Source organism: Lampris incognitus, chromosome 17 (genome assembly GCF_029633865.1).
Source record: "Lampris incognitus isolate fLamInc1 chromosome 17, fLamInc1.hap2, whole genome shotgun sequence".
Classification (NCBI taxonomy): domain Eukaryota; kingdom Metazoa; phylum Chordata; class Actinopteri; order Lampriformes; family Lampridae; genus Lampris; species Lampris incognitus.
Window position 1 is genome coordinate 36,510,074 of NC_079227.1, and position 26,337 is coordinate 36,536,410.

Below are 26,337 nucleotides of genomic sequence, written 5' to 3' on the forward strand. Positions count from 1 at the left end.
CCTACTCAGGCAAGACTGGACCAGATCCAAGTGCTGTAGGTTCTTAGCAGATGGTGCAGGTCTTTGACTTCCCTCCCTCCTCACCGCCTGCCAGAGGGACACACACAAACACAGAAACGAAGGTGAGGAGTGTTGTTGGTAGGTGTGGAGTGACTTGCCTCATGTCAGATATTGAACATTTAGGAATGAATGATCACTTGATTGTCTATCATGCCTTTTATTGGAACGATCAGTCTATGGAGCCATCTATTAACCCATTCCTCTAAATTCATTAATTCACCCACAACTCATCCTTCATAGGTGGTAGGCAAGTACATAACACTAAATCACTTGTCATCCTTCCAATCATCCAACCATCTGATTGTCCATCCATCCAATCATGCATCCATCCAATCGTCCATCCCTCCATCCTCTGCAACTACCTTTCTTGGCCTCATCCTCAATCCTCTTTTTCTCATCTTCAATGGCCTGCATCTTGGCATTGTAGACCTGAGCCAGCTCGTTCCAGTGACTCCTGTTGTTGTTCAAGCCATCGAACATGGGCTGGATCTCCTTGTGGAACCTCGAGAACTCCTGACCCGTGAGAAGGAGAGAAACAAGAGTGTCATTCTCTGTGTGAGTGTGTGCATGTGCTTGCATGTGTGTATGTGTCTGTTGACTGAGACGGCATGTGCATGTGTGTATGTTTTAGTGTGTGCATGTTTGTGTCTATGTGTGTCCTTGTCTGAAAAACATCTCAGATGATGTACGACTAGCTAGCTGACATTGTCGCTGGGGGCTGTGTGAGTTCAACAGGTTCACCACTGTGCATTCCCTTGTCCAACAACAGGGGGTTTGAGGAAAAACAGCAGTTACCGACGCCCCTGTAACCCAGATGCACTGCAAATTTTCCGAGGTGTAATTATGCCTCATGCCACTGAAACAACTGTGTGGCTTTTCCTTAAGCCACTTGTTGTTGGAGATGGGACTGTATGGAACCAAACTAATGAATTTTATTACTTCGCCATTCAGGAGCGACACCAAAGTCAATGCATTTGCAAAGATGCACGACATAATGAAGTCACATTACATGTATAAGATATCCTCATATCCCCCGCCATTTACATTAGCCCTCATGATTAAGGTGGATTTAATAGATAAAATCAGTAAGGGACCAGTTACAGTCTTGTTTTAATAGGAAGAGTACATTATAATTTTTGTCATTATCATAATTATCATTATCAGTTATCATTATCTCAGGGTCGTGGGCATGCTGGAGCCTATTCCAGCAGGGATAAGCGGTTCAGATAATGGATGGACGGAATTATCATTATCAAAATGATCATTATCCATTATTATCATTATTATAATGATAATAATAATAAATTACATTGCAATTATTATTAGGATATCATTATACTCAAAATAGTATTTTCCTCACAATTCTGGATGTGTACTTCTGTAGGGGGGTAGACCATTACCTTATATACGAATGAGCATACGAAGTCAATGAAACCACACTGCATCTTGGGCAGCTGCTCAGCACAGTTCCTGTCCATCATGGGCTGGAGGCAGAGGAGAGAGTTCACGTAAAGGAGACATACACCACGGGTTGGAGGATAAACTCATTATCGTTAGAGGAGGAGAGCAGGACAGAAGGGAATTTAAAAAAGAAAAGAAAAGGGACGATGGAGCATCGGAGGAGTGGGAGTCTCACAATGGGTTGCTGGTCCAACACGTTTCTCTCCAGGTCGCCCTGTTCCCAGAATTCAGCCGCCACCATGAGAGCCACCTGGAGAGAGAAAGCGGAAGAAAAACAAGGAAAGTCAAAAAAGGAAAGAAAAAAACAAAGTGGAAGAAAAAGAGAGAGAAAGGCAGAATGAGACTTGGAATAAATTCACAGTCAAAGGAGGCCCGCGGGCACCTTTGTTGTCCAGGGCTCAGTCAATAAAACTATTGTCTTGGTTGGCAGATGACTCAACACTGCCCTTGTATGGCAGGAGGATCATTTTGAGCTACCTGGTGTTTTTCCGGCAACGCACAACACTAAGATAAAACCTGCGTCACATTAGACAGATAACTCTTGCAGGCAGAGGTTGTGGTGAAAGCTACTGAATATTTTCTACTGCGGTGTGACAAGTCAGGTACACAAAACTTGGCAAAGTAAGGGCACGACTGGGTGAAATGCATGTCTGATACCCAGACCAGCCAGGCTGCACCAGTCAGGAGCAGAGGAACCTGTTTTGGTGCGCCACATCTCATTCTATACTGCTTGTGTGATCTGAACTGCCGTTCTGACTTTGCTTTCCCAGTGTGAATGTGGACGATGTTGTCGCTCCAGTGCAGGCCTGATGCCCGCAGGCGTGCTTGCCGAGCTTAAACTGCATCACAGTCGTCATCATTTCGATGGACTGCCGAAGAAGAAGAGAGAGGAAGAGTCTGTGCATGAAGACTTGGCCACTCACCTTGCTCTGAACCTCCCAGGGTTTAGTGATGGCTGACAAGTCACAGCCCGTCATCATCATAGCCCTGCACACACACACACACAAGGCATTAGAAATGCTGTAGGGTGAATTCCTTGTACATGTTATCAGTGTACTCTAATTTAAAATATAGATTTGCTAAAAAAAAAAAAGGTGGATGTGCGTCACAAAACCATTATTTCTCTAACGGCTTCCAACCACAGCCGCACGCAGAGCAGGTCATGGAAATGCTAAGCTAGATGATGCCAGCGCTTTTTTAAAATTTAAAATTTTTCATCGCAGCTTCAAAATTGGCTCGCAGTCACTTTAACAGATACGGAAATCCACATCACATCCAGATGTCTTAAGCTAAACAGTCAGTGATGTCGGATGTAATTTGAGGTAAAAATGTTATACGTGTATTAGTTTTCCCATTAGTCTGGCAAGGCAATGGAACCAGAATCGCTTATTTGGGTGGAAAATGACATCGTCGGCCCTGACCGGAGCTGCGCCCAAGGAGGGAACACCAAGGGCGGTCTGACAGGACGCAGAAGCGGGGCAGGCTAAGCTAACTGCTAGCCCATGCAGACCGGCAGTTCTGACAGTCATCCTGGCGTTCATTCTCTGGACAGTGGAATTTTTGGACTGTGTTGCACTGAATGGACTGTGTTGTTAAAAGTCAGAATTAGGAAAAATAAAGTCAGAATTCCAGGAAATAAACCAGAATTCCAGGAAATAAAGTCAGGATTCCAGGAAATAAAGTCAGGATTCCAGGAAATAAAACCAGAATTCCAGGAAATAAAGTCAAGATTCCAGGAAATAAAACCAGAATTCCAGGAAATAAAACCAGAATTCCAGGAAATGAAGTCAGGATTCCAGGAAATAAAACCAGAATTCCAGGAAATAAAGTCAGGATTCCAGGAAATAAAACCAGAATTCCAGGAAATAAAGTCGCAATTAAGCAATTTTTTTTTAATGTGGCGGAAACGGGCTTCCATAGTTTTTGTATGTTTTGGGTGATGTCATTTTTGGAAACTGTGGATGTGTGTTTTTATCTTTTGTGTTGCACTGCTGTGGGCTGGGGGGGGAACAAAATTCCGTTTCTTTTGTGTACGTAAGTACATGATAGAAATGACAATAAATTGTTCCTGATTCATTTCAATACCGGGTTCAGAAACATACAGTATGTATTGTAAAGGTGAATCTCTGCATTTTCTTGCCTAAAATGTTGCGGCAGGCCAAATATATGTCAAGTACAGGCCCATCAATGTAAAAACGTTACTATCGGGTATCAGGTAATACTTTTATTTTATGCCTGCAAGTAAAACTGTCGTTGTGGGTAGTTCTGATACATACATCACAATTTCCTTCCTGATGGAGTTGTTGGACACGTAGGCCGTGGCCTCTTTCTCATCGGTCATCGGCTCTGTGGCGTTCACGATGTTCTGGAACATGGTCCTCTTTCTGTGTGTGGACAGGAAACAGGCGGACAAGACTGAGAGGCAGGTAGAGACAAACCCACCACATGAATTAATAATTGATTAATTGATTAAATTAATAAACAGACAGATAAAAGTACGCAGACAGGTTGACTGGCACGCTGGTACTGTGTGAGGAAGGAGTTTTAAGATTTCAGGATAATAACAGTGAAGGTATAGCATGTCACGGCTCCTCAGCTATATTTCTTATCTTTTAACGGCTTATGAAGCACAGCAGAAGCTTAAATCTTCAGACAGGACGCTGGAACCAAAATCCCGACTTAAAACTAAAGTTAAGCTTCTGCTGTCAGGGACCGGCGATCTCTGGACACCCCCCCCCCCCCTTGAAGACCTCAGACTAAGAAAATCACTTAAATGTTTTAAATCACTCGTTAACATTGACTTTAATGGGTGAAGCTTTGTGTCAGTGTAACTTTTTTTCAGGTAATAATGCAGGTAAGGAAATCACATGAGGTTGAATCAGTTCATCTGGACACGTTTATTGACAGAAATGTCTCATCGTCATCTAAGTGACCTCTTCAGTCTCACCTGACTGCAGGTGTCCCCACCCTTATAAACAATACAGTGACATAACGACCCAAACCAACAAATTACTGTGACCATTAACTAGAGTTTCAATGGCCATGTGTACTATTCACAGAGGACTAGGGGAGGTTTGCAATCACAGCATTGTAAGATGGTGACACATGTACTCTTAGCAGGGTGCCAGAAGTTGGTCCACCCCAAGGATCGGGTTCCCCGGCACAAACAGAGCAATATATTGCACTCTGTTAAGTGCCAGGAGGATTGTCGAGACTTGTACATCGGGGAAACCAAACAGACGCTGACCAAGAGGATGACGCAACACAGGAGAGCTAACACGTCAGACCAGGACTCCACAGGCTACACTATCTATACAGTCTACACCATCTACACCGTCTACACCATCTACAGGCCAGTGGCCACTCTTTCAGGGACGAGGATGTGCACATCATTGACAGGGAGGAACGCTGGTTTGAACGGGGAGTCAGAGGCCATCTATGTGAAGAGGGAACGACCATCCCTGAACAAAGGGGGGGGGGGGCTAAGAGTACATCTGTCACCATCTCACAATGCTGTGATTGCAACTATTCCCCAATCCTGTGAGAATAGTACACATGGCCATTGTAACTCCAGTTAATGGTCACACCCATATCTGCATATGAAACTGGTCGTTGGTTTGGGTGGTTATGCCACCGTATTGTTTATAAGGGTGGGGACACCTGCAGTCAGTTGAGACTGAAGAGGTCACTTAGATGATGATGAAATGTTTCTCACAATAAACGTTGTGTCCACATGAACTGATTCAACCTTCTGGGATTTTATACACCGTGATTTCTGTTTCTTTCTTCCTCTTGTTGCTTGATTACTGTGCTTTTATTCTGCTGTGAAGCACTTTTCTCACATTGATCTTACAAATGATTACACAAATTATGATGTTTATTATTCTAGCTAACATCCCTATGGCCCTCGTGTTACTACAGCACTACTGATGAAGGACATGAGCTGCTGTAGGTCAGCAGTAAAGCAGAGCAGGGAGATGTCAGAAGACCCACTTGAAGTAAAGGGCCAGGTCAGTGGCAATGATGCAGACATCAAACAAGTGCTGGACGTTCTCGAACTGACGCTTCTGCAGGTTGCAGAAAATGTTCAGGCTCTGGAAAAGACAACGCACAATGCATGTGTGTTAACGTCGACACAAATGTTTTCAGCTTATCCTACCCAGATAGCATCCAGATGTGGGCCACTTCAGGCAGTGATGCGGCACTGATGGTCTTCTTCTGGCCCTGACAAAATGGATTTGAGCCTGAAGTGGCCCACATGTATAATAGCAAATATGGCCCAAATATGCCAAATCAAATGTGGGCCTTTTTTGGCAAAGATGCGGTGCTCTCGGCAACATGTAATCTGGATGTGACCCTGAAGTGACCCGTGTGGTAAATGGTGAATATGGCCCAAATACCACAAAACAAATATGGGCCACCTTTGGCAAATATGTGGCACATGCGGCATTGCTATGGCTTGGCTCTGGCCCAGATCTGGCAAACAGGAGCGGACCGCCCAAGTGACATTATTCCATGTGGGCCGGATGAAGCGTCAGATGTCGGACGGTTCTGGAGGGGCAACACCACCTGAAGCTCAATCTGGACAAAACAGAGCTGATGTTCCTCCCGGGGAAAGGTTGCCCACACCGAGACCTGGCCATCACCATTGACAACACCGTGGTGATGCCAACGCGGACTGTGAGGAATCTGGGTGTGATCCTGGACGACCAACTTTCGTTTGCTGTAAACGTTGCATCGGTTGCTCACTCCTGCAGATTTCTCCTCTATAACATCAGGAGGATTCGCCCATTCCTCACCGATGAGACGGCACAGGTGCTTATCCAGGCTCTGGTCATCTCCCGGCTGGACTACGGCAACTCCCTCCTTGCTGGCGCCCCGGCGTCGACCATCAGACCTCTGGAGCTTGTTCAGAAAGCTGCAGCTCGTCTGGTGTTCAACCGCCCTAAGTTCTCCCACACAACTCCCCTTCTCATGTCCCTACACTGGCTCCCAGTAGCTGCTCGCATCCAGTTTAAGACTCTGGTGCTAGCCTACAGGGCAGTGAAGGGAACAGCTCCTTCCTCTCTCCAGGCCATGGTCAAGCCCTACACCCCCGCCCGACCACTTCGCTCTGCTGCCTCGGGACGCCTGGTTGCCCCGTCGCTCAGAGGCCCCTGCTGCCGATCGACCTGGTCACGGCTGTTTTCTGTCCTGGCCCCACAGTGGTGGAATGAACTCCCCACTGATGTCAGGACACCGGAGTCGCTGCCCGTCTTTCGGCGCAGGTTGAAAACTCACCTCTTTAGGAACCACTACCCTGTTACTTGTTCTTAGCACTTATTGTATTCACTCATTAAAAAAAACAAAACAAAAAACTCTTTCTTGCACTTTTACTTTAGCACTGGTTTTGCTCTTAGATGCTTGTTTAGATGCACTTATGACCTCTGATGACTAGTAGTTCTCCTGATTTCCTAAGTTAAATGATGCACTTATTGTAAGTCGCTTTGGATAAAAGCGTCGGCTAAATGACTGTAATGTAATGGGAAAACTCTGTCATTCATTCATTCATTCATCATCAGCCGCTTCTCCGGGGTCGGGTCGCGGTGGCAGCAAGCTAAGCAGGGCACTCCAGACATCCCTCTCCCCAGCAACGCCCTCCAGCTCCTCCTGGGGGATCCCAAGGCATTCCAGGCCAGATTGGACATGTAGTCCCTCCAGTGAGTTCTGGGTCTACCCCGGGGTCTCCTCCAAGTTGGATGTGCCTGGAAAACCTCCAAAGGAAGGCACCCAGGAGACATCCTAATCAGATGCCCGAACCACCTCAGCTGGCTCCTTTTGACGCGAAGGAGCAGCGGCTCTACTCCGAGCTCCCTCAGGATGTTCGAGCTCCTCACCCTGTCTCTAAGGCTGAGCCCAGACACCCTACGGAGGACACTCATTTCAGCTGTTTGTATCCATGATCTCACCCTTTCGGTCACTACCCAAAGCTCATGACCACAGGTGAGGGTTGGAACAAAGGTTGACTGGTATATTGAGAGCTTTGCCTTCCGGCTCAGCTCCCTCTTCACCACAACGGTCCAGTACAACGTCCGGACATAAAACTCTGTCAATACTAATAAATTCCAAATCGGAAGACAAAAGTTTCAGCTAATCCTGCCAAGTCCAAATCCTTACATCTACTGTCATATATGGACTCAGACGTCGCTCTCTAATGGGGTGTGAAAACGTTTCTCGCCTGAAAACCTAAAATAGGTACATTGCTTTTCATCTGAAGGATCCCCACTCAAAATGTTTTAAAAACTGTCTTAAATAATCCTGTAACTTCTTTAATGGAACAGACAGCAGAAACACGCCATACCTCATCAGCCATGAGCGTCTTGCTGTACTCCAAGTGATGCCTCTCCATGATGGAGGAGCCGTGGAGCTTGGCCAGAGGAGATGCACTCCTGCACAACGAGGAGGAGAGAGGAAGGTTGGTTTCACAGAGGTAATTTAGTCTTACACACACACACACACACACACACACACACACACTGTAAAGGGGTTGGACTTGCTTTGTCTGGTAGAGGTTGTTGGTCCCTCTGTGGTCGATATCGTGGCAGAACGCTGCAGCCACCATGGCAAAGGCATCCAGGTCTGAGTAGTACTTCCTCAGTCTCCCTGTCTGTACAGGAGAGCATCGGAGAGAGAGAGACAGCAGTCATAGTTCTGAAGATGAGAAACAATGTGACTAAAGATTTGTGAGTTAATATTTATGTATGCATTGTGTGTATGTGTGTGTGTGTGTGTGTCCTAGCTTGCATGAACCATATACTTCCAGTAGATGATATTCAAAGTTGTCTGTGGCTATTCCATTTGCAGATTTTGTGTGACATTGTACTGAAAATTATAAATATAAATAAACTCAAAACGTAACCCATCATAGTGGCACTGTGGTCATCACATACATACTACATCCATCCATCCACCCATCCACCCATACATGCATATGACATACATACATATACATATACTACATACATGCACACTTCATAATACATACATACATATGTGCATAGATACACACATACATACATACTACATACGTGCATACATACATACATGCTACATACATAAACACATACATACATACATACATACATACATACATACATACACACACACATAATAGGACCAGATTTCATCTTAAAGGCCACTTTCCTATTAGCTTAATGGAAAAATTAAAAAAATTTTTTTTTAAATCCCCCCCCCCTTTCTTTCTCCCCAATTGTACTTGGCCAATTACCCCACTTTTCCGAGCCGTCCCGGTCTCTGCTCCACCCCCTCTGCCAATCCAGGGAGGGCCGCAGACTACCACATGCCTCCTCCGATGCATGGTGAGTCGCCAGCCGCTTCTTTTCACCTGACGGTGAGGAGTTTCACCAGGGGAATGTAGCGCGTGGGAGGATCACGCTATCCCACCTCCCCCATGAACAGGCGCCCCGACCGGCTAGAGGAGGCGCTAGTGCAGCGACAAGGACACATGCCCACGTCCGGCTTCCCACCCACAGACATGGCCAGGGACTCCTGACCAAACCGGAGGTAACACGGGGATTCAAACCGGAGGTAACATGAGGATTCAAACTGGCGATCCCTGTGTTGGTAGGCAACAGAATAGACCGCCATGCTACCTGGCCGCCAAAAAACAAGTATTTGTAACACCAAGTTTAGGCCCATTGCAAACACAGGGCTTTATGAGTGAAATCATTAAAATCGTTATTTTTGCCAAGACAGCGTGGCTATCACACACTGAAGTGGTGGACATGAAGATGTTGTGTGTAGAGGACGTTGTGTAGAGGTTGTTGTGTAGAGGATGTTGTGTAGAGGATGGTTCCCAGGCACACCTGTAGCAGGCAGAACATGGTGTGGCCTACGTTGAAGCCATGCCTCCAGTTGTGGTAGGTGATGTCTCTGTATCCCTTCCTCACTGTGTACATCCACCGGGTCAGAATCTGAGACAGACAGCAAGGTAGGATGGAGGGGTGGAGGATGAAGGAAGAGCGGCACAGAAAAGGTGATGGAGACAAAGAGGGTAGGGGTTTGAAGATGGGGGCAGGGAGAGAGGAGTGAATATGAAAGAAGACGGAGGTGTTAATATTGGTAAAGCCACTCACGATGAAAAGAAATAGATATATGTGATGAAATATTCTTTTTCCTCCATGTTGACTTCCATATTAAAGGAATCTGGATTGAGCTGGATTCACCTACTGACCAGCTGTCTAGTTTATTCTACCTGACTGCTGTGTGGCAGGCTCACTGACCAAAGGATTCTTGCAGACAAGACAGACAGCTAGACTGACTAAACCAGCTGACCGAGTCGACGACCAACTCGGCTTGCTTCACCCGCCGAAAGATGACTTGAGCAGGATGACCGGCGGGGGGTGGTGGGGGGTAGCCTGTTAAAAGTAACCCACCTCAGCGGGAACTTTGAACTTTTCGATGACGTTGAGCTCGAAGAACATGCGGATGCCGGCCTTGATGAGTTCGAACTCCGAGGAAGGGAAGTCGCTGAAGGAGAAGAGCAGAAGGGACTCTCCGTTGACATTATCGGCCGGTGGACAGGTGGCTCTCTGCGGAGAAACACAGCACAGACGACACGGTGGTCAGGCACAAAGGCAACGTGCAGGGGATGGGGACGGGTCTCAGACCAAAGACCAACGGAGAGCGTGATCTCATCAGCATAAAGTTGTCAAAAAAAAGGGCCAGATCTTTCCTTTGCCTTATCCAGGGGGGTGTCAGCATTCCTTGTCAGTTTGGGGGAGAAAAGGGGAAAGAAGTCGGATTGCTGATCTCTATTACATTGCTGTATATTCTAACGTCATGTCCTTCTATGCCGCAGTTTAGGGTCCTGGCTAAAATCTGCCATTTACAGATAAAAAAGTAAAAATCCATCTACTCTTTTGGCAGAAGTAAACACGTTGACTTGGACTTCGGCTTGGGAAAAGTGGGTAAGGGCTCTGTTTTGTTCCTACAGGAAAAGACTGATGAGGTGTTCTTGCGAGCCAAGATCTCAGGACAATATAGGAAAGGGTTCAATCTAAGCCATGACAGCTCATTACTGTTCTGAGATTTTGTGGTTCATTCCGCAGCTCCGTTTTTTGCTCTTAAGTTAGTAAATTGGGTGTGTTAGGTGAGATTGTGTTGCTTGTCAGTTGTCTGCTGTTGTTTCTTTTGACGTGCTCTTCATGAGCTCCATTGCCTTTTTATCTCATCTGCACACAATACGGTTCCCCCCCTGTCTGGTTTTGCCTCATGTAAGCAAATAGCTAAGATATGTAGTAAAGTTGATGTCCTTTTTCCACCAAGTCTGGTGAATTACAGTATATTCAAACAAAACAAAACAAAAAGGCATGTTTTCATATAAATGACAGCTGATATAATGCCTGACTTGTGGGATATCTTATGTAACACAGTCCACAGCAGTTCATCACCCAAATCACCCAAGCCATTGTGAAACAGGTGGGCGTCATGAGAAATTCCAGCAGTTTCTTTATGTTTCTGAAACCGCTGCCTTCTTTAAGGTATGCAACGTGTTTGCAGGGTATCGACCCGATTTGAAGTGATGAAGGGAAACTTACCAGGAGTTTATACATTTCTTTCTGGTCACAGTCCTCAGGATCTGCATCGAACTTCTCTTTGGTGTTCTGGTTAGGAAACAAATCAGTTAAGGACAGTGACGTTCACATTCTGACATATTTCTGTTAGATAACTTTTTTTTAAACATATTATTTCTGATTTTTCCCTTTTTCTCCCAATTTAGTGGCCAATCGATCCCTATTTTAGTTCAAACACCCGCCCTCGCACTGCATGCGTTCGCCAACTGCATCTCTCCGGCCGGCAGTCTGGAAGGAGTCGCCTTGTCACGAAAGTGGGGAGGCGACTCCAGGCCGAACCACTGCTTTTCCCGACACACCCAGAGACGCATTCACGTGAGGAACACAAGCCGACTCCGCCCCCCTCCCGAAGACAGCGTTGCCAATTATTGCTGCTTCATCGAGTCCGGCCATAGTCGGATCTGACCAGACCGGGGTGTGAACCCCGGTCCCCAGTGGGCAACTGCATCGCCACAAAGCCGATGCTTAGACCGCTACACCATCGCGGACTGTTAGATAACTTAAAAAGAATACAGTTAGCTTCTATTCCTCAAATCTCACCAGCACTTCCAAGAACAAAGTGTATCGTCCCACATCTAATCCTATCTTGTGACGTGGAACTCAAAGCAGTTTTCAAACTCTAACTGCTGAGTGTTGCAAACATGACATGCTATTGACAGAGTATTGGGAAGGTTACTTTTGAAATGTAGCAAGTTACAGATTACTAGTTACCCTGTAAAAATGTAACGAGTAAAGTAACTATTTTAATTACTTCATCAAAGTAACTTTTCTAACAAATGTATTACACTGGGCAATAAAGCTGAAAGTCCTAGAAACATATATTTAAACCAGGGAGTGTAAACCTCACAACAGTACTCAACACTGGGTGGGTTTCCATTAACCTGCGTAATGCAACATTTTAAATTGAGAGCTAAAAAAAGAGTAATCGAAACATGTGAATTTCGAAAAAAAATAAAATTTGCAAAAAAGTTTATATGCTTGAATGAGGTGGCTTTTCAGACGATTCAACAAAGCAATATTTCACAAAACTGAAATGGTGACATATTTTTTGCATTTAAGTCAAGGTAGCCACACCGAAAGGGGGACTGCCCATTGTTCCTTCTTCTTCTTCTTCTTTTTCTTTTGGATGCTTCTGTTAGGGGTTGCCACAGCAGACTCTGCCACCTCAAGCTCTGTCTCCTGTCTTTTCATCAGTGCCACCATCTCCAAACCATACTGGTTAGGTCTCACTACCATCTGTCAGTCTGTCCTTTAACTCTTGCTGGTACCCTTCTGTCACAAATCACTCCTGACACTCTTCTCCACCCACTCCACCCTGCCTGCACTCTCTTCTTCCCCTCTCTTCCGCACTCCCCATTACTTTGAACAGCTTAACCCAGGTATTTAAATGCATCCACCCTCATCATCTCTACTGCTTGCATCCTCACCATTCCACTGTCCTCCCTCTAATTCACACATATGTATTCTGTCTTGCTCCTACTGACTTTCATTCCTCTTCTCTCCAGTGCATACCTCCACCTCTCCAGGCTCTCTTCCACCTGCTCCCTACTCTCAGTACAGATCACGATGTCATCCGCAAACCTCATAGTCCACAGAGACTCCTGCCTGATCTCGTCCGTCAACCTGTCCATCACCATTGCAAACGAGAAAGGGCTCAGAGACGATCCTTGATGTAATCCCACCTCCACCTTGAACCCATTTGTCATTCCAACCACACACCTCACCACTGTCACACTGCCCTCATACATATCCTGCACCACCCCTACATACTTCTCTACATACTTGGGAATAATGGGCCATCGGATACAACGGTCATTTTGAGGTTTTGGAGCCACAGGACCTCTGTAAAGTCATTGCGGACAATGACCTCCCATAAATCCCTGATATGTGGCCGCTGCCAGGTAAAAGGGGTTTGCCTTTCCGTCGTTGCATGTATCACATGTCCTCGTCGCCTTCAATTAAACATACCACGGCTATTGTGCTGCATGCAATCGAAATCACAGTGCCAACACTTGGAGACTATCGCGGAGGAGAAAACCCAGCTATAACTGGATAACATCACTCAGTGGAAATACAGACCACTCACAATTGTGTTTTGCTGACTTTAAAAAAAAATTGCTTCTATTTTGCGCAAAACTGCAATGGAAACCAGCCTACAGACTGCTGTCAAACAAAAGTTATTTCATATAACTTGAATTAAGATTGGAATGTTTTGATTTCAAATTACAATCACCAAAATTAAATAAGCTTTTTACCGAAAAGAGTATATTCTGATGTAACCCCTTTGTAATCGCCAACATTTTGTAACTGTAACTGTAATCTGGTTACATATTTTTCTCAGTAACTGCAATGGATTACAATTACATTTATTTTGTAATTTGATTATGTAACGCCGTTACATGTAACTAGTTACTCCCCAACACTGCATGTTTAATCATATTTAACATGAATGAAGACACCTAAATCGGGTATGTAGGCAGGCGGTCAACTTACCAGAATGGACTGCAGCTCAACGCTTGTGCATTTGGTCTGGCACATAAGCATCTCCTGGGCAATGTCTTTCCTGTTCTCCATGCGGTTTAGTCTGTCATAGGTGTCACAGATCAGCACCGACCAGCCAAGGAACTGGGTCAGGGCCTAGGAATACACAACAAATGAATGAATGTAATAAACGGATGGTGTATATACATGACTACTAACACAGCTGACAGAGAAAAACGATGATCTGGGTTAGGAATACGGACCTCGGTGATCTGCTCGTCGTGCTCATCAAATGGTTTGCCGTCTTTCCTGTTGAAGAATGTAGCGATCCCCACGATTTCTTCCTTCTTGTTGACGATGGGTAACGACAAGACGTTCTTGATGACAAAACCTGTGTCATCCACAGCCACTTTCTGCAAAGAGGAGTGTGTTCAGTACTGGATCACACGTATTCTGTCACAACAACATGTCTTTTTTTTAGGGGGGGGGGCGTCTTTCCTCCCTTTTTCTCCCCAGTTGTACTCGGCCAATTACACCACTCTTTCAAGCCGTTCCGGTCTCTGCTCCACCCCCTCTGCTGATCCGGGGAGGGCTGCAGACTACCACATGCCTTCTCCCATACATGTGGAGTCGCCAGCCACTTCTTTTCACCTGACAGTGAGGAGTTTCACCAGGGGGACGTAGCGCGTGGGGGATCACGCTATTCCCCCCAGTTCCCCCTCCCCCCTGAACAAGCGCCCCGACCAACCAGAGGAGGCGCTAGTGCAGCAACCAGGACACACACCCACATCCGGTAGACACGGCCAATTATGTCTGTAGGGACGCCAAACCAAGCCAGAGGTAACACAGGGATTCGAACCGGCGATCCCCGCGTTGGTAGGCGACGGAATAGACTGCTACGCCACCCGGACGCCTAAAAACATCTGTCTTTTAATATCAAAAGGTGTGAAATGTGTCTGTAATATGTTTTGCAGTGTGTAGTAGGTGAGGGCGCCTCATTTGTGTTTCAAGGAAACTGTATTGAGGGGGTCATGTACATGTACTGCAGTATTTTTGTTTTCCAAGTGGGCCATCCTTACCAGGAAAAATACAGTATGTACATTATATTAGACTCTATTTGACAACAGGCGTGTGTGTGTGTTAGACTCTCTATGGGTATTTCATTTAAATTCATGAGGATAGAAAAGGACAACAACAAAAAAAACTTACCTGGAAAGTGAAGTAATCATCTGCACCCACATTCATCATGTTGCAGATCTACAGTTTGGAGGAGGAGAGACAAAGGAACATGACATAACCCATCTCTTTGGTGGTTGTCATGACTTCTTTGCATATTTTTTCAAGTCATGATGCTATTAGTCATTCTTTAAGAACATTTGCATTATTTGTGGTTTTCATTTGATTTACTGATATTTTGTCAATTGCACATACTTAGGAATGGACCTGGTGCAATACATAATTGCACCAGGACACATACCCACTTCCTGCTTCCCACCTGCAGACACGGCCAACTGTGTCTGTAGGGACGCCCGACCAAGCCGAAGGTAACACGGGGATTCGAACCGGCGATCCCCGTGTTAGTAGGCAACGGAATAGACCGCCACGCTACCCGGACGCCCCCTGTAAATTTAATTTATAGACAGAATGACTAATAGACCGCATATTGAAAAAAGCTAATATCACTAGCATACTGTTGGTGGTAAAATACACATGTAGGGTGGCATCATCAACCTGCTGACCTGTATGTCGTCATACCACCTGTGACAGTATACTTCTACCTGCATTACCATGTTCACTGTCAATAAGTCCCATACTAGCATTACCAAAACAGCTGTTTTGGCTTGTTTCTTGTTTTTTTTTTAATATTTGGTAATTAATTAAGAGATTTTGAGACTAATTAAGAGACTAATTAAGAGATTTTGAACAGGCCCACAGCTGCCTTAAGAGACTTACAAAGCCATTTTCTGCCACATAGGTGGGTAGTCCACTGACCAGCGCCCAGTGGTCTGCAGGTGGATTGCTGAGGACGAGAGAGAGAAAGAGAGACAGACAGACAGACAGAGACAGAGAGAGAAGCTTGTTTAACAACTGTTGTGGAAGGACTACATTATGTATAGTCTTTCTCATCTAATGCGGCACGTTTGCCTTTCCCCCCAGAGGAGTTGCATAAAGAAACTCGGGTTTTGTGATTTTTTTTCCCCCCATCTGTCAAAATAAAACTAGAACAGTCTTGTTCAGCTGAGAAACATTACATTTCTGACTTTTGGTCGTTGCAGAGCACTTGTATTGGTTTGCATCCAGGGTGCATTAGTGCTCCCCTTGTGCAGGAAACATGGGGATAAATAACTGATGTGATGAACGCCAGGGGGCTTCTCCTGCTCTCACTGTACGGGTTGGGATTTAAACTTTGATACTTCATCAAAGTGACTGCGTCAACTCTCAAACTGTGATTTAATAGATGGTTTTAAAATATAAGAGCCATCTTAGAAATTACACAAGGAAGAGTATCGAAATCAAATTTTAGAAAAGGACAAATTCTGGCACTACAAGAAGTGGTGGTAGGTAAGTCTTCGGATAACAAAAGGACAACTCTTTCACAGAATGGGTCCTTTGTTTGTTTGAGAAGGTGAATGGGGAACACTGGGCAATGATTTTCATTTTCCCTGCATACATTTATCTTCATTACCAAACATTAATATCAGTTCTCGGGTGAAGCAGATGTAGAAGAGCTGGCTAGCACCACTCACGGTATGACTTTGATTTCTTCCTTCGCCTCCAGGAGATAGTCGATGATCTTGTAAAAGATGACTTCCTGCAGGGCAAATCATAACGCTCAAAGTGTGCCAGACAACAGAGAAAAGGAGTCAAACATGATCACAAGGATGTTCGCAGAGCCTTCACCATTTGACACGACTTTCGTCCAAACTGTCCTACAGGACAATAAGTTCCCACGTTTAAGAATAAAAAGCAACAACACAACTGAACTGAATTACAGAAACTAAATAAACCCAACAAGCATGGTGATAAAATGTAAAATGTGGTCCGTTACCCTGCCATCAGGTGTCTTTGGTCCTTTGTAAGGTTCCACATCTCCAAGTTTCACCGGCCACTCGTCATAGAATTCCTTGAAGGAGACGAAAGAGAAAAAAAACAAGTTTGATTTGCTGAATCTTTTTAAAAAAAAATCTAACACACCTTTTATAATATTATAAAATAACAATAAAAAATAAAATAGTATTAAGATATAAATAAATAAATAAAATTACAATTCAAATAGTATTATAAAGTAATAATAAAATAAAATAGTATTAAAATAAAAATAAATACATGAAATTAAAATTAGAATAATATTATAAACGATTGAATGATGAAAAAATGTATTTGTACTTTAATTATTGATCTTTAAACTGGGATAGAAATTCACAGAGAACAATTACACGGTGACAGCATCCTATACGATGAACAGACTTTTTAGATCCGGTGACAATCTTTCTAAATTGAGATGACTGGAAAGAGAAAATCTTGTCTATTAGCTTTCCTTCACTTACGACATGTGAGATTCTTAGCTAGCTAGCTAAAAAGCTGAGGTGATAAAATAGGAGCTTGTGTAATGATTGACAAAGTAAGGGTGGCTTTTTCCAGCAGCTTATAAAAGAAACCATGAGAAATAATTCTCACCAAGCTACGTGAGCTGTAATTAACATTATTAGTGTAACAGTGTACGACCACGTAGGCTCGCTAACTAAAGGGTGTGACCCGTTGGCTATCGGCTCGCACCCTTTAGTTGACTGGTTAGCACAGTTGCCCATGGTGCGAGGAACCCAGGTTCAATTCCCACCTGCCCCCTGAATCCCCGCTACATTAGTAATAAGCAGCGGGGTGAGTCATCAGATTTAAAAGCATTAGCAACATTAGCCTTTAACACCTTAGGGAGGATTGGGAAAATACTTCTTTTCTAAACAGAAGTTACAGTGCAGGGCAATTTGCAGTTGAAAGTGAGTTTTTAGGCAGTTATGCCTGTCTCCCGTCAGACGCATTCCCCCCTCCCTGTGAGTCAGACTCTGCTCTGGGAAACCAACCTTCTCCTTGGTCATGTCCAGCAGGCCCACCGAGTAGCGCTCACAATTGAGGTAGATCCTGACGGTGTACAGCGCTTTGTGGAACTGTCTCTCAATGTCTGTCAACTCCTCAAACGCTTTGCTGGCCGACCACAGCAGCACCTGGCAAAGCCACAAAGGAAATATGTCCAATGGTGTCTGTGGGCTGGGACCCGTGTTCGATGTACCGCCATTTTTTCACGATTAAAAGTTGTTTGAAATATTTTACAGTTGCAGGATAACCACGTTTCACCACCAGTAGCTTCAACACAGAAAGGACATAAATATAATGCTAGCTGAATATCTAGACGTTGAAACAGCATTCTCTGGTTGGACACTGGAATCAACCAATAAAAGACTCCTGTGACCATCTAAATCTGTTTGAATGGAAACGTCACCCTTTTGGAATTTACTTTTCTTCTTCCCTGTCCTGTTATCTATGATAGATGCTCATGTGTTTTTGGGTGCGATGCCTGACTGAGTGGGCAGAATTAAGTGTAATGTCAGTCGACTTGCAGACGACGGCGTAGTTTATTCCATCTGTTTGGAGTGGCTAGAGGAGAGGGTTTCTGAGACTCCTGGATTGGCATGACTAAATTAACATCTGGTAAAAGATCCGTCCTTCCTCTATCCTCCGTAACCTTGCCTGTTAAACCCAGACCATGCCATTAGCATAAGCCGTCACCTTAGCTGAGGCGCCCAAGGGACTTTCAGAGCAAATCCAGTTAATTTCATTATGTTTTGTGCAGGAATGCTTTGGCTTAGCTCACCTGACTCCTTCTGGACTCCACGTTGAACATGTAGGCTGTGAAGTGCTGCAGGGCGATGACTTGGGCAAAGTTCATGTACTTGTGGAAGAGCTGAGGAACAGGATGTCAACACACAATAGCAGATATATGTCGTGATTTGACATTACTGGTTAGTGACATCACATCAGCCCTGTCCTTGCTACACCGCTACAGACCATGAGCTGGTCATCATCAGACGCTCCCCTGCTCTACTGTCATGTGCTGCTACTGACCGACTGCTGTGTGACATCAGCATTCATAGCGAAAAATATGGGAATAGTGATAATCGTACAGTGGTTATATTTAGAATTGTAATGAAATGTAAATAAAGTTATATTGCATTACAAATTACACAAAAGTTGCAATACTACATCTATTGAACAAGAATATCAAATGTCAGTATCAGACACTACCCAGCGATCAATTCTCTCCTTCTCCTTTTTTGTTTTTTAAAGTAGAGAACAGATTTTTACACACTTATACAGTAATGAGACGTCAAACGTTGCATTTACAGTGATTCGACATTTGGGCAGTTGGTATGAAGCTTCATGGCTCATGAACTGCCGCTGGCTTAACAGAAGATAACGGGATGAGTCACTGCGGTGTGTGCATACCAATGGTGAGTCCAAACTCAACATGCAGGAGACTTATTTTGTAGAGGTAAACTACGCCTTTCTTCAGGTTAGCTTTATAAAGCTCTTACTATTTCCCAATTACCCAGTTTGTTTGTGCTATATTGTTGCTTTGGATACCGTGTAAAAACTCCATCTGCTTGTACACCAGAGATCAGTAGTAAGACAAACCTCTCTCTCTCTCTCTCTCTCTCTCTCTCTCTCTCTCTCTCTCTCTCTCTCTCTCTCTCTCTCTCTCTCTCTCTCCTCTCTCTCTCTCTCTCTCTCTCTCTCTCTCTCTCTCTCTCTCTCTCTCTCTCTCTCTCTCTCTCTCGTCTCTCTCTCTCCTCTCTCTCTCTCTCTCTCTCTCCTCTCTCTCTCTGTTTAGCTCACGAGTGAAAGTGGAATGTTCACAAATGTAGCACACAATGATATTCCAATGCTGAAATGTCATAGTGTAATACTGCTTTTCAAATCAAGTGCTAAACACAGCAGACCAGGTTTATATCAGCTATCAGGGCAGGTCACCAGGCTCTGGCTGATGACTCCGACAGAGTTCACAAAGCTCTAATGTTCTTAAGATGGGAACGTGCCATTAGAGTGCGTTCCGATCACGTCCTCTGGTGCTGTCAGTGCTGCCGGTTTTCCATTCTACCAGGTGGTTCAGCTGTTGAGCCAGGTACTCCAACCTTCTAATGGTGTTTATTTTAGACCTGGAACAACAGGTGAATGTGATGAACCACCTGGGCAGAATGGAAAACCAGCAGCGCCGATGGCACCCGAAGCCCTGACTGGAAATCCCTGGTCTGAAGTACACGTCAGGGAATTCAAGGGATCCATAAAAGTGTCAGTCGGGTACTGACAACATGGAAAAACCCTTCAGCAAAAGTTGTCATCACACGAATCCATGGAGAATCTCTTCTTATTGAAGAGGTTTAAGTCTCTCGCCAGGAAAACAGCTGCAGAACATCTGTATGATATCATACAGGGGTTGAACACGGGTTGAATTCCTGCAACAGTCAATGTGTCCGACCAAAGGCCTTTATCCTCAGTGTCCTCAGAGAACACCTGACCACACACCTGCACACACTTGTCCACTCATCATAAGTCAGAGACAAGCACAGGTTCACATATCTAACATGCATATGCAGCAACATATAACATATGTAGTAGTAGTAACATAGAACATATGTGGTGTGTCTGGAGCTCTTACTGTCTCATCCTCCTTGGAGAACTCTGTGGCTCCTATTTTGTTGAGTGCCATGACGACACCCAGGACCTCCTTGTCAGCCATCAGAGGGTAACTCATTATGCATTTGGTCTTGTAACCCGTCTGCTTGTCCACAAAGTCGCTGCTGAACGTTGTGCTCTGGGAAACAAGGAAGAAGTAAACCGGTTGTGACAAAGTCCGAGACAGTCCAAAGACTTTAAAACGATAAACCTCCCATGACATTTCACAAAATGTTACTGGTGCAAAATATATAAGAAAATTATACATTATATATAATACTATATATAATATATATTCTATATATATAGATATATATTAATTCCTTTAAACAACATATTTTGAAATACACAATGGACAAGGAAAAACCCACATGATATATTTTACCAAATGACTGATGGGTCGTTCATTTGTCCCCTTGTTCTTTATGAGCTATGGCTGATCCAACATTTATAATCAACCGTTTGCATGTTCATAGTATTTCTGTTCCACTCCTAATTTTATAACGTTGCCAATATCGCCTTCATTTTTCTACGAGCACAATCGTGCTTGGTGTACGTTTTAAATAGACGGATGAACTCATTATGACAATCTACAATCAGCAAACATCATTTTCCACAACTAGCGGCAGATTACACAGGCTGTGATTTAGTTATGTGGGTCTAATGGGTTTCATAAGGAGGCCCGAGAGAGAAGACAGGGGAGTATTGAGTAATCACAGTGTTGTTAAATGGCTCATTCTGCAGGCCTGAATAAAACGGGTAATTGCAACCATAGTTTAGCGTTGGCAGTTAGGGGCCTTACATAATTGCCTTGTGCAAATTCAGACATCTGAACGTACTGAATTAAGATTCGGGGGTAATAAATTATGTTCTAATAAAAAAACCCCACATAATTTTGATGTGAACCTTAAGAAAAATGTATATCATCTTTTGGCTGGAACCTGTTTAAGCTGCCACAGATGTGGGGCTATATGTCAAGAGAGGCTCCCCTCGAACACACAATTCTCCTCCGCCCCTGCTCGTGGAACTGGCCAGTCACAATCCCTAATCAAGTCAAGTCATTTTATTTGTGCAGCCCATTATCACAATTTACAATTTTGCCTCAGTGGGCTTTACAGCAACACAACATCCTGTCCTTAGACTCTCGCATCGGATAAGGGCCAACTGCCTAAAAAAACAGTTATCATGGAGAAAAAAATAGGAAGAAATAGAAGAAAACTGGAAGAAATAGGGGGAACTAGGAAGTGACTTAAAACTTCTCATCACTATTTCATTACTTCTGCTCCTAGTCTTTAGCATAACACACCCATAGAAACTGCTCTCTTTGGATGTAACTCACCCTTTTCTCAGCCGCTGCCATGCTCACACATACACCCGCACGTTCTGCGAGTAATTTCAGGATGTGTGAGGTCAAATTTTGCATCCCCGACATAATTTGTATCCCATTTATCTGTGGCGTCGCAGCGTGCCAACACGTTCACTTTGAACGGACCCGGATTATCACGTTTAGATTTAAGGTAAGGAAATCCAGAAATAGCAACATGTACGTTGATTATTTGATTTTTTTTTTTTTTACTATTTTTTGATTATCAACACCAAATTAGCATAGGGCTACTGACTAGTATTTTTCAAGTGGTCAATGGGCCCATGCCACGTTGTTGGATTTTAAAAACGTGAAATATCCTTTTGGTGGTTCAAAATTCGACATCACAGTCACCTCTGGGCACGCCGCTTCCGCTCCACCGCCAACGACTCACCTTTGTAACATCCGGGACGTTTTGCGGCTTTTTAGAGTGCGCCGTGAAACCGACAATACCGAGGTCAGTGGGGAACACGATTTCAGCCCGGGGGTCGACCAGGTTGCTTTCAAATGTGGAGGTGGGGGTCACATCGAAGAGGCAAGTGGACAGCTCGGGTATTCCGTTCCTAGACCGGCACATGTAATAGCTGAGCCTGTCGGCCTGCATGATCATGCAGGCCCTCTGCAACACCTTGTGCAAGGACTTCTCCATGTTGTCTGGTTTCTGCAGTTCCTGGACCAGCTCAAAGATGATGGCGGCCTCTTGCATGGAGGTAACATCCTTGAAGGAGGCAGCGTCTTTGACGTCGATGGTCGTGGAGAAAGCGGCCGCCAGCGCATCGGCGCGCACCTTTTTGTCGAAGTACTCTTTGGCAAATTGCGGATTGTTTTCCAGGTATTTCTCCACGCTGTCCTTGTCGGCCATGGTGATGTCGCTTCTGTTATCACTCTCCCCCCCTTTTTGTTTTTTTGTTTTTTGTTTTTGTGTTGTTTTTTTTGTTTTACACAAGCATCGCCCGAAGGGAGAAGAAGAAGAAACCGAGGGAAGCTGCGAGAGCGTGACCAGCGGGGACGGGACGGCGGATCAGTGGCCTCCGTGTGCTCGCACCTGCATCCTCCTCAGCGGTCCTGCGGAGAATCAGCGAGGCATGCGGGCTTTGCAGGCAGGCAAACAGTGGCTTAGAGGCTGAAGGGATCAAAGTGGCCCCTAATTAATGTGACGTCACGACATTAAAAGCCCGGCTCTAAGCGTCCTTAACCCGCAAATCCCAACACTGATCATTTTATATTGGGCAATCCCTCAAGCAAGCGAGAGAGCAGGAGAGAGTGGGAGATGCTGTCAAAGCAAAGGCCACTGAGACATCTTTGCCACAATGCTGCAACAAAATGGGTGTCGATAAGTGGAGAGATAGTAAAAGTAGGTTTACGCGTGCCGGTAAAGATCGTAGAAGTAGTTCGGTGGTTAACGGGGGGCCGGCGAAAAGGCCGGGTGTGTGAAGTCACCGCCATCTACTATGTTGTCGTTCTAACTTGTAACTCTAGATGAATGTAGGTGAGAAATAGGACTTGAGCATATTTGTGCTGTTGATCACACTGCCAGAGGAGGCATCAGTCTTTAACAACTTTGGTATGAATGTCAAAAAGCAACTGACACCAACAGCTTCGTACACAGACCTGATGACCTAGCGATGACGCAATCGCTTTAAGGTCACTTTAACGTTTATCTCTGATCTCCCTCACAATAATATTTCATACAAGAGATTATAGAGATCTGTGCTCGCTCTCTCTCTCTCTCTCTCTCTCTCTCTCTCTCTCTCTCTCTCTCTCTCTCTCTCTCTCTCAGACACACACCCCTTCGCCACACTTTTCCTTTTTTTCCCCCGTCCATTGCAGACATGCACTTCTAATGGGAAAAGAGAACAATCCGTTATTAGCAGTAACAGACCTGAAGAGTCAGACATAATCCTACAGTTGCACACTTGTGTGTCCCTATATAATCCCTTGTCATGCTTTATACAGCCAAAGGTAAGAAATTTCTCTTTTAGGTCTTGAGTAAGTTTCAGAACCTTCATTCTATAAGTATTTGGGGCAGCAGGGTGGGATTAAGGAGACGTGAGATGGTACCAGGGTTTAAGCCTACTTGTCGGCAAGCATCTGCCCTGCTTAAAGAGCCTCAAGACGGATGCTGAATCCCTGTCGACATCGGGAGGGCTGTCCTACAGCTTACCATGCACACCGAGTTCAGCACACTTGAACGGTAGTTTTCTTACAGGAATCACAGAATTACAACGCAGCATTATCAATATAAATATCTCACCAAGGCCGATGATGTCAAAGCTGTCAGCCCAATGGGCCAGTTTTACACATTTGTTATTTCTGTGGGTAACAGGGCAATTCCTTCTTTGCGATTCCATTCAAAAATCTGTTACTGTGGAGGATGCATTTTTTTTGTTTTTTTGTTAATCCAAGGAAAAATGAAGTCTGCAGGTTTGTCCTCACCAACACCTTTTAAATGCATGCAGCTATTGTGCACAGATTCACTCACATTAATACACATTCACGCACACAAGCTGGCTGGTTCAGTCAGTATTCCTGTGTTAGCCACTGAGCAGCTAAGGTGCCTTACTCAAAACCACATTGACAGTAGTTATCGGGGCAAGGGAGAGAGAGTGTTGCTTACTTCCCTGCTTAAGGGTATCAGGCTGTAGATAACTTTCAGCATCAGGCTATTACCTTTAATTATTTGTCAAAATCGATAATCGTACATCTAATTCTCTAGATATATCAACTGGTGTCCTGCAGGGCTCTATACTGGATCCACTCCTATTCAGCATGTACATTAATGATCTACATTCTGTGTGCGGAAAATGTGACATCTTAATGTATGCTGATGATACTGTTATTTTACTCATGTTAAAACTACAGACGAGGTCGCAATCAAGTTAACAGATGTTATGCTGAAGGTCACAGCCTGGCTGAACCAATGTTGTCTGCAACTGAATGTGTCAAAAACAGTATGTTTTTTTCAAAAGGCAACAGCCTAAAAATAGAGCAAGGTATTCTCATCCAGCAAGAGAGACTACAAGTTATCTCAGAATACAAATACTTAGGAGTACAGATAGATTCAAACCTCGGCTTCAAAACCCACATAAAAGGGTCTGCAATAAAGTAAAGTTTAGTTTGAAAAATTTCAGGTTTACCAGAGGCTTCCTATCAATGGAGGCAGCAAAGATATGCTTCCACTCAATGGTTGTTTCAAGCATCACCTATTGTCTGATAAGCTGGTCTGACACACATTCTACAGCATTAGAACTACTGGAATCATTATGCAAACAAGCAAAACGTTAGACAAGAAGCCATTCAGTTTTCATAATTGTCATATTCTAAAAAAAAGTATAATCTACTTAGCTGGGAAAACCTCATCAAATACAAAAATGTCTGCCTAGTTTATAAGATCATGCATGGTTTAGCTCCTCCTCCTCTGTCCAGCTTCATCAACTTCAAATCTACCACTAACAGAGCTACTAGAGGTGCAGCTAGAGGGGACTGCACAACCCCACTCAGGAGAACTGCATTTAGTCAGGATGTCTTCTCCTTTACAGCATCACATCAATGGAACTCAGTACCACAATCAATTTGAGAGTCCCCATCCTATTCATTTAAGTGTCATGTCAAGAAATGGCTTATTAGGAACCAACAGTGTCAACATTGATGCTATTCGCACACACCTTTAACATGTTGTTTAACTGTATTGTACATTATCTGTGTTGTATGTCTGCTATATATATATAATTTTCTATATTAGCTTTATTATCTTTTTCTACATTACTTGTATATTATGTATTTTTCAACTTTTTGTTCTGGTATATTAACTATGTTGTTTCTTTTTTCTTTATGTATATATATATATATATATATATATATATCTCAGTCTGTCATATGTTCTTTACCTACTTCACATGTTGTATTATTTGTACTGTTTTATTATCCTAGGATGCCTAACACCATAAAGTAAAGGGGCTGATGTTGGAAACTAGCCTCTTAGCTAACTCAGGTACATTTACATTTGTTTTGAATGTTGATTAATGTACAGTGTCCCTTCCCAAATAAGCGTTTAAGTTAAATTAAACATTTGGAAACAGAATGCCTCACGGCAAAGAAAAAAAAAAGGTTGATAACATCAGTCTTCATCTCTTCCTTCAACTCACCTTCCAAGTGGTCCAACCCCACAGCAGGCATTACCTCTGCATCTTTTTTGTGGTGCAACACAAAAGGATGTACCCAAATAGATAGTGCAAGTGGCTGTGTTAAGTGCTATTGATATCTACTGACGGCTCAGCCCTCGTGTCCTGGAAGCTGTATTAAGACGTATCCTAATGAAAACACCATCATCATGGATGGAGGCCCAAAGCCTGGAACTGGAGTTTGGCCAGTCGACCAAGAACAAAGCGGCATGTAGAGACTGCCGTGCTATTATTAACCCACCAAACGGCTGGTGAAACACAGAGTCCCGCCTGTTTTAACAGGAGGGATTAAGGGAATCTTATCAGCGAAGAGGCACAGAAGGTGTGTGTGTGTGTGTATATGTGTGTGTGTGTGTGGTGGGGGCTCACATTAGTTGGTAGATTGTGTATGTGAGAGAGACAGTTTGGAGGGTTGAGGTTTGATGAGGCA

At 44.2% G+C, this 26,337-nt stretch overlaps 1 protein-coding gene across 1 annotated transcript; it reads right to left on the minus strand.

Annotated features, from left to right (window-relative positions):
* Positions 1–43: 43 nt before the first annotated feature.
* On the minus strand, positions 44–22,588 carry pde6c (phosphodiesterase 6C, cGMP-specific, cone, alpha prime). The gene is made up of 22 exons (XM_056297375.1): positions 22,121–22,588; positions 20,347–20,502; positions 18,505–18,594; positions 17,717–17,857; positions 16,687–16,761; positions 16,385–16,449; positions 15,591–15,657; positions 14,847–14,894; positions 13,901–14,050; positions 13,650–13,793; positions 11,121–11,186; positions 9,957–10,112; positions 9,387–9,494; positions 8,058–8,167; positions 7,862–7,949; positions 5,515–5,615; positions 3,798–3,905; positions 2,445–2,508; positions 1,697–1,771; positions 1,461–1,544; positions 420–573; positions 44–87 (listed from the first exon to the last, which is right to left on the minus strand). The coding sequence occupies exons 1-22, from the start codon at positions 22,586–22,588 to the stop codon at positions 44–46; spliced, it is 2,562 nt and encodes an 853-aa protein (XP_056153350.1).
* Between the last annotated feature and the right edge of the window lie 3,749 nt (positions 22,589–26,337).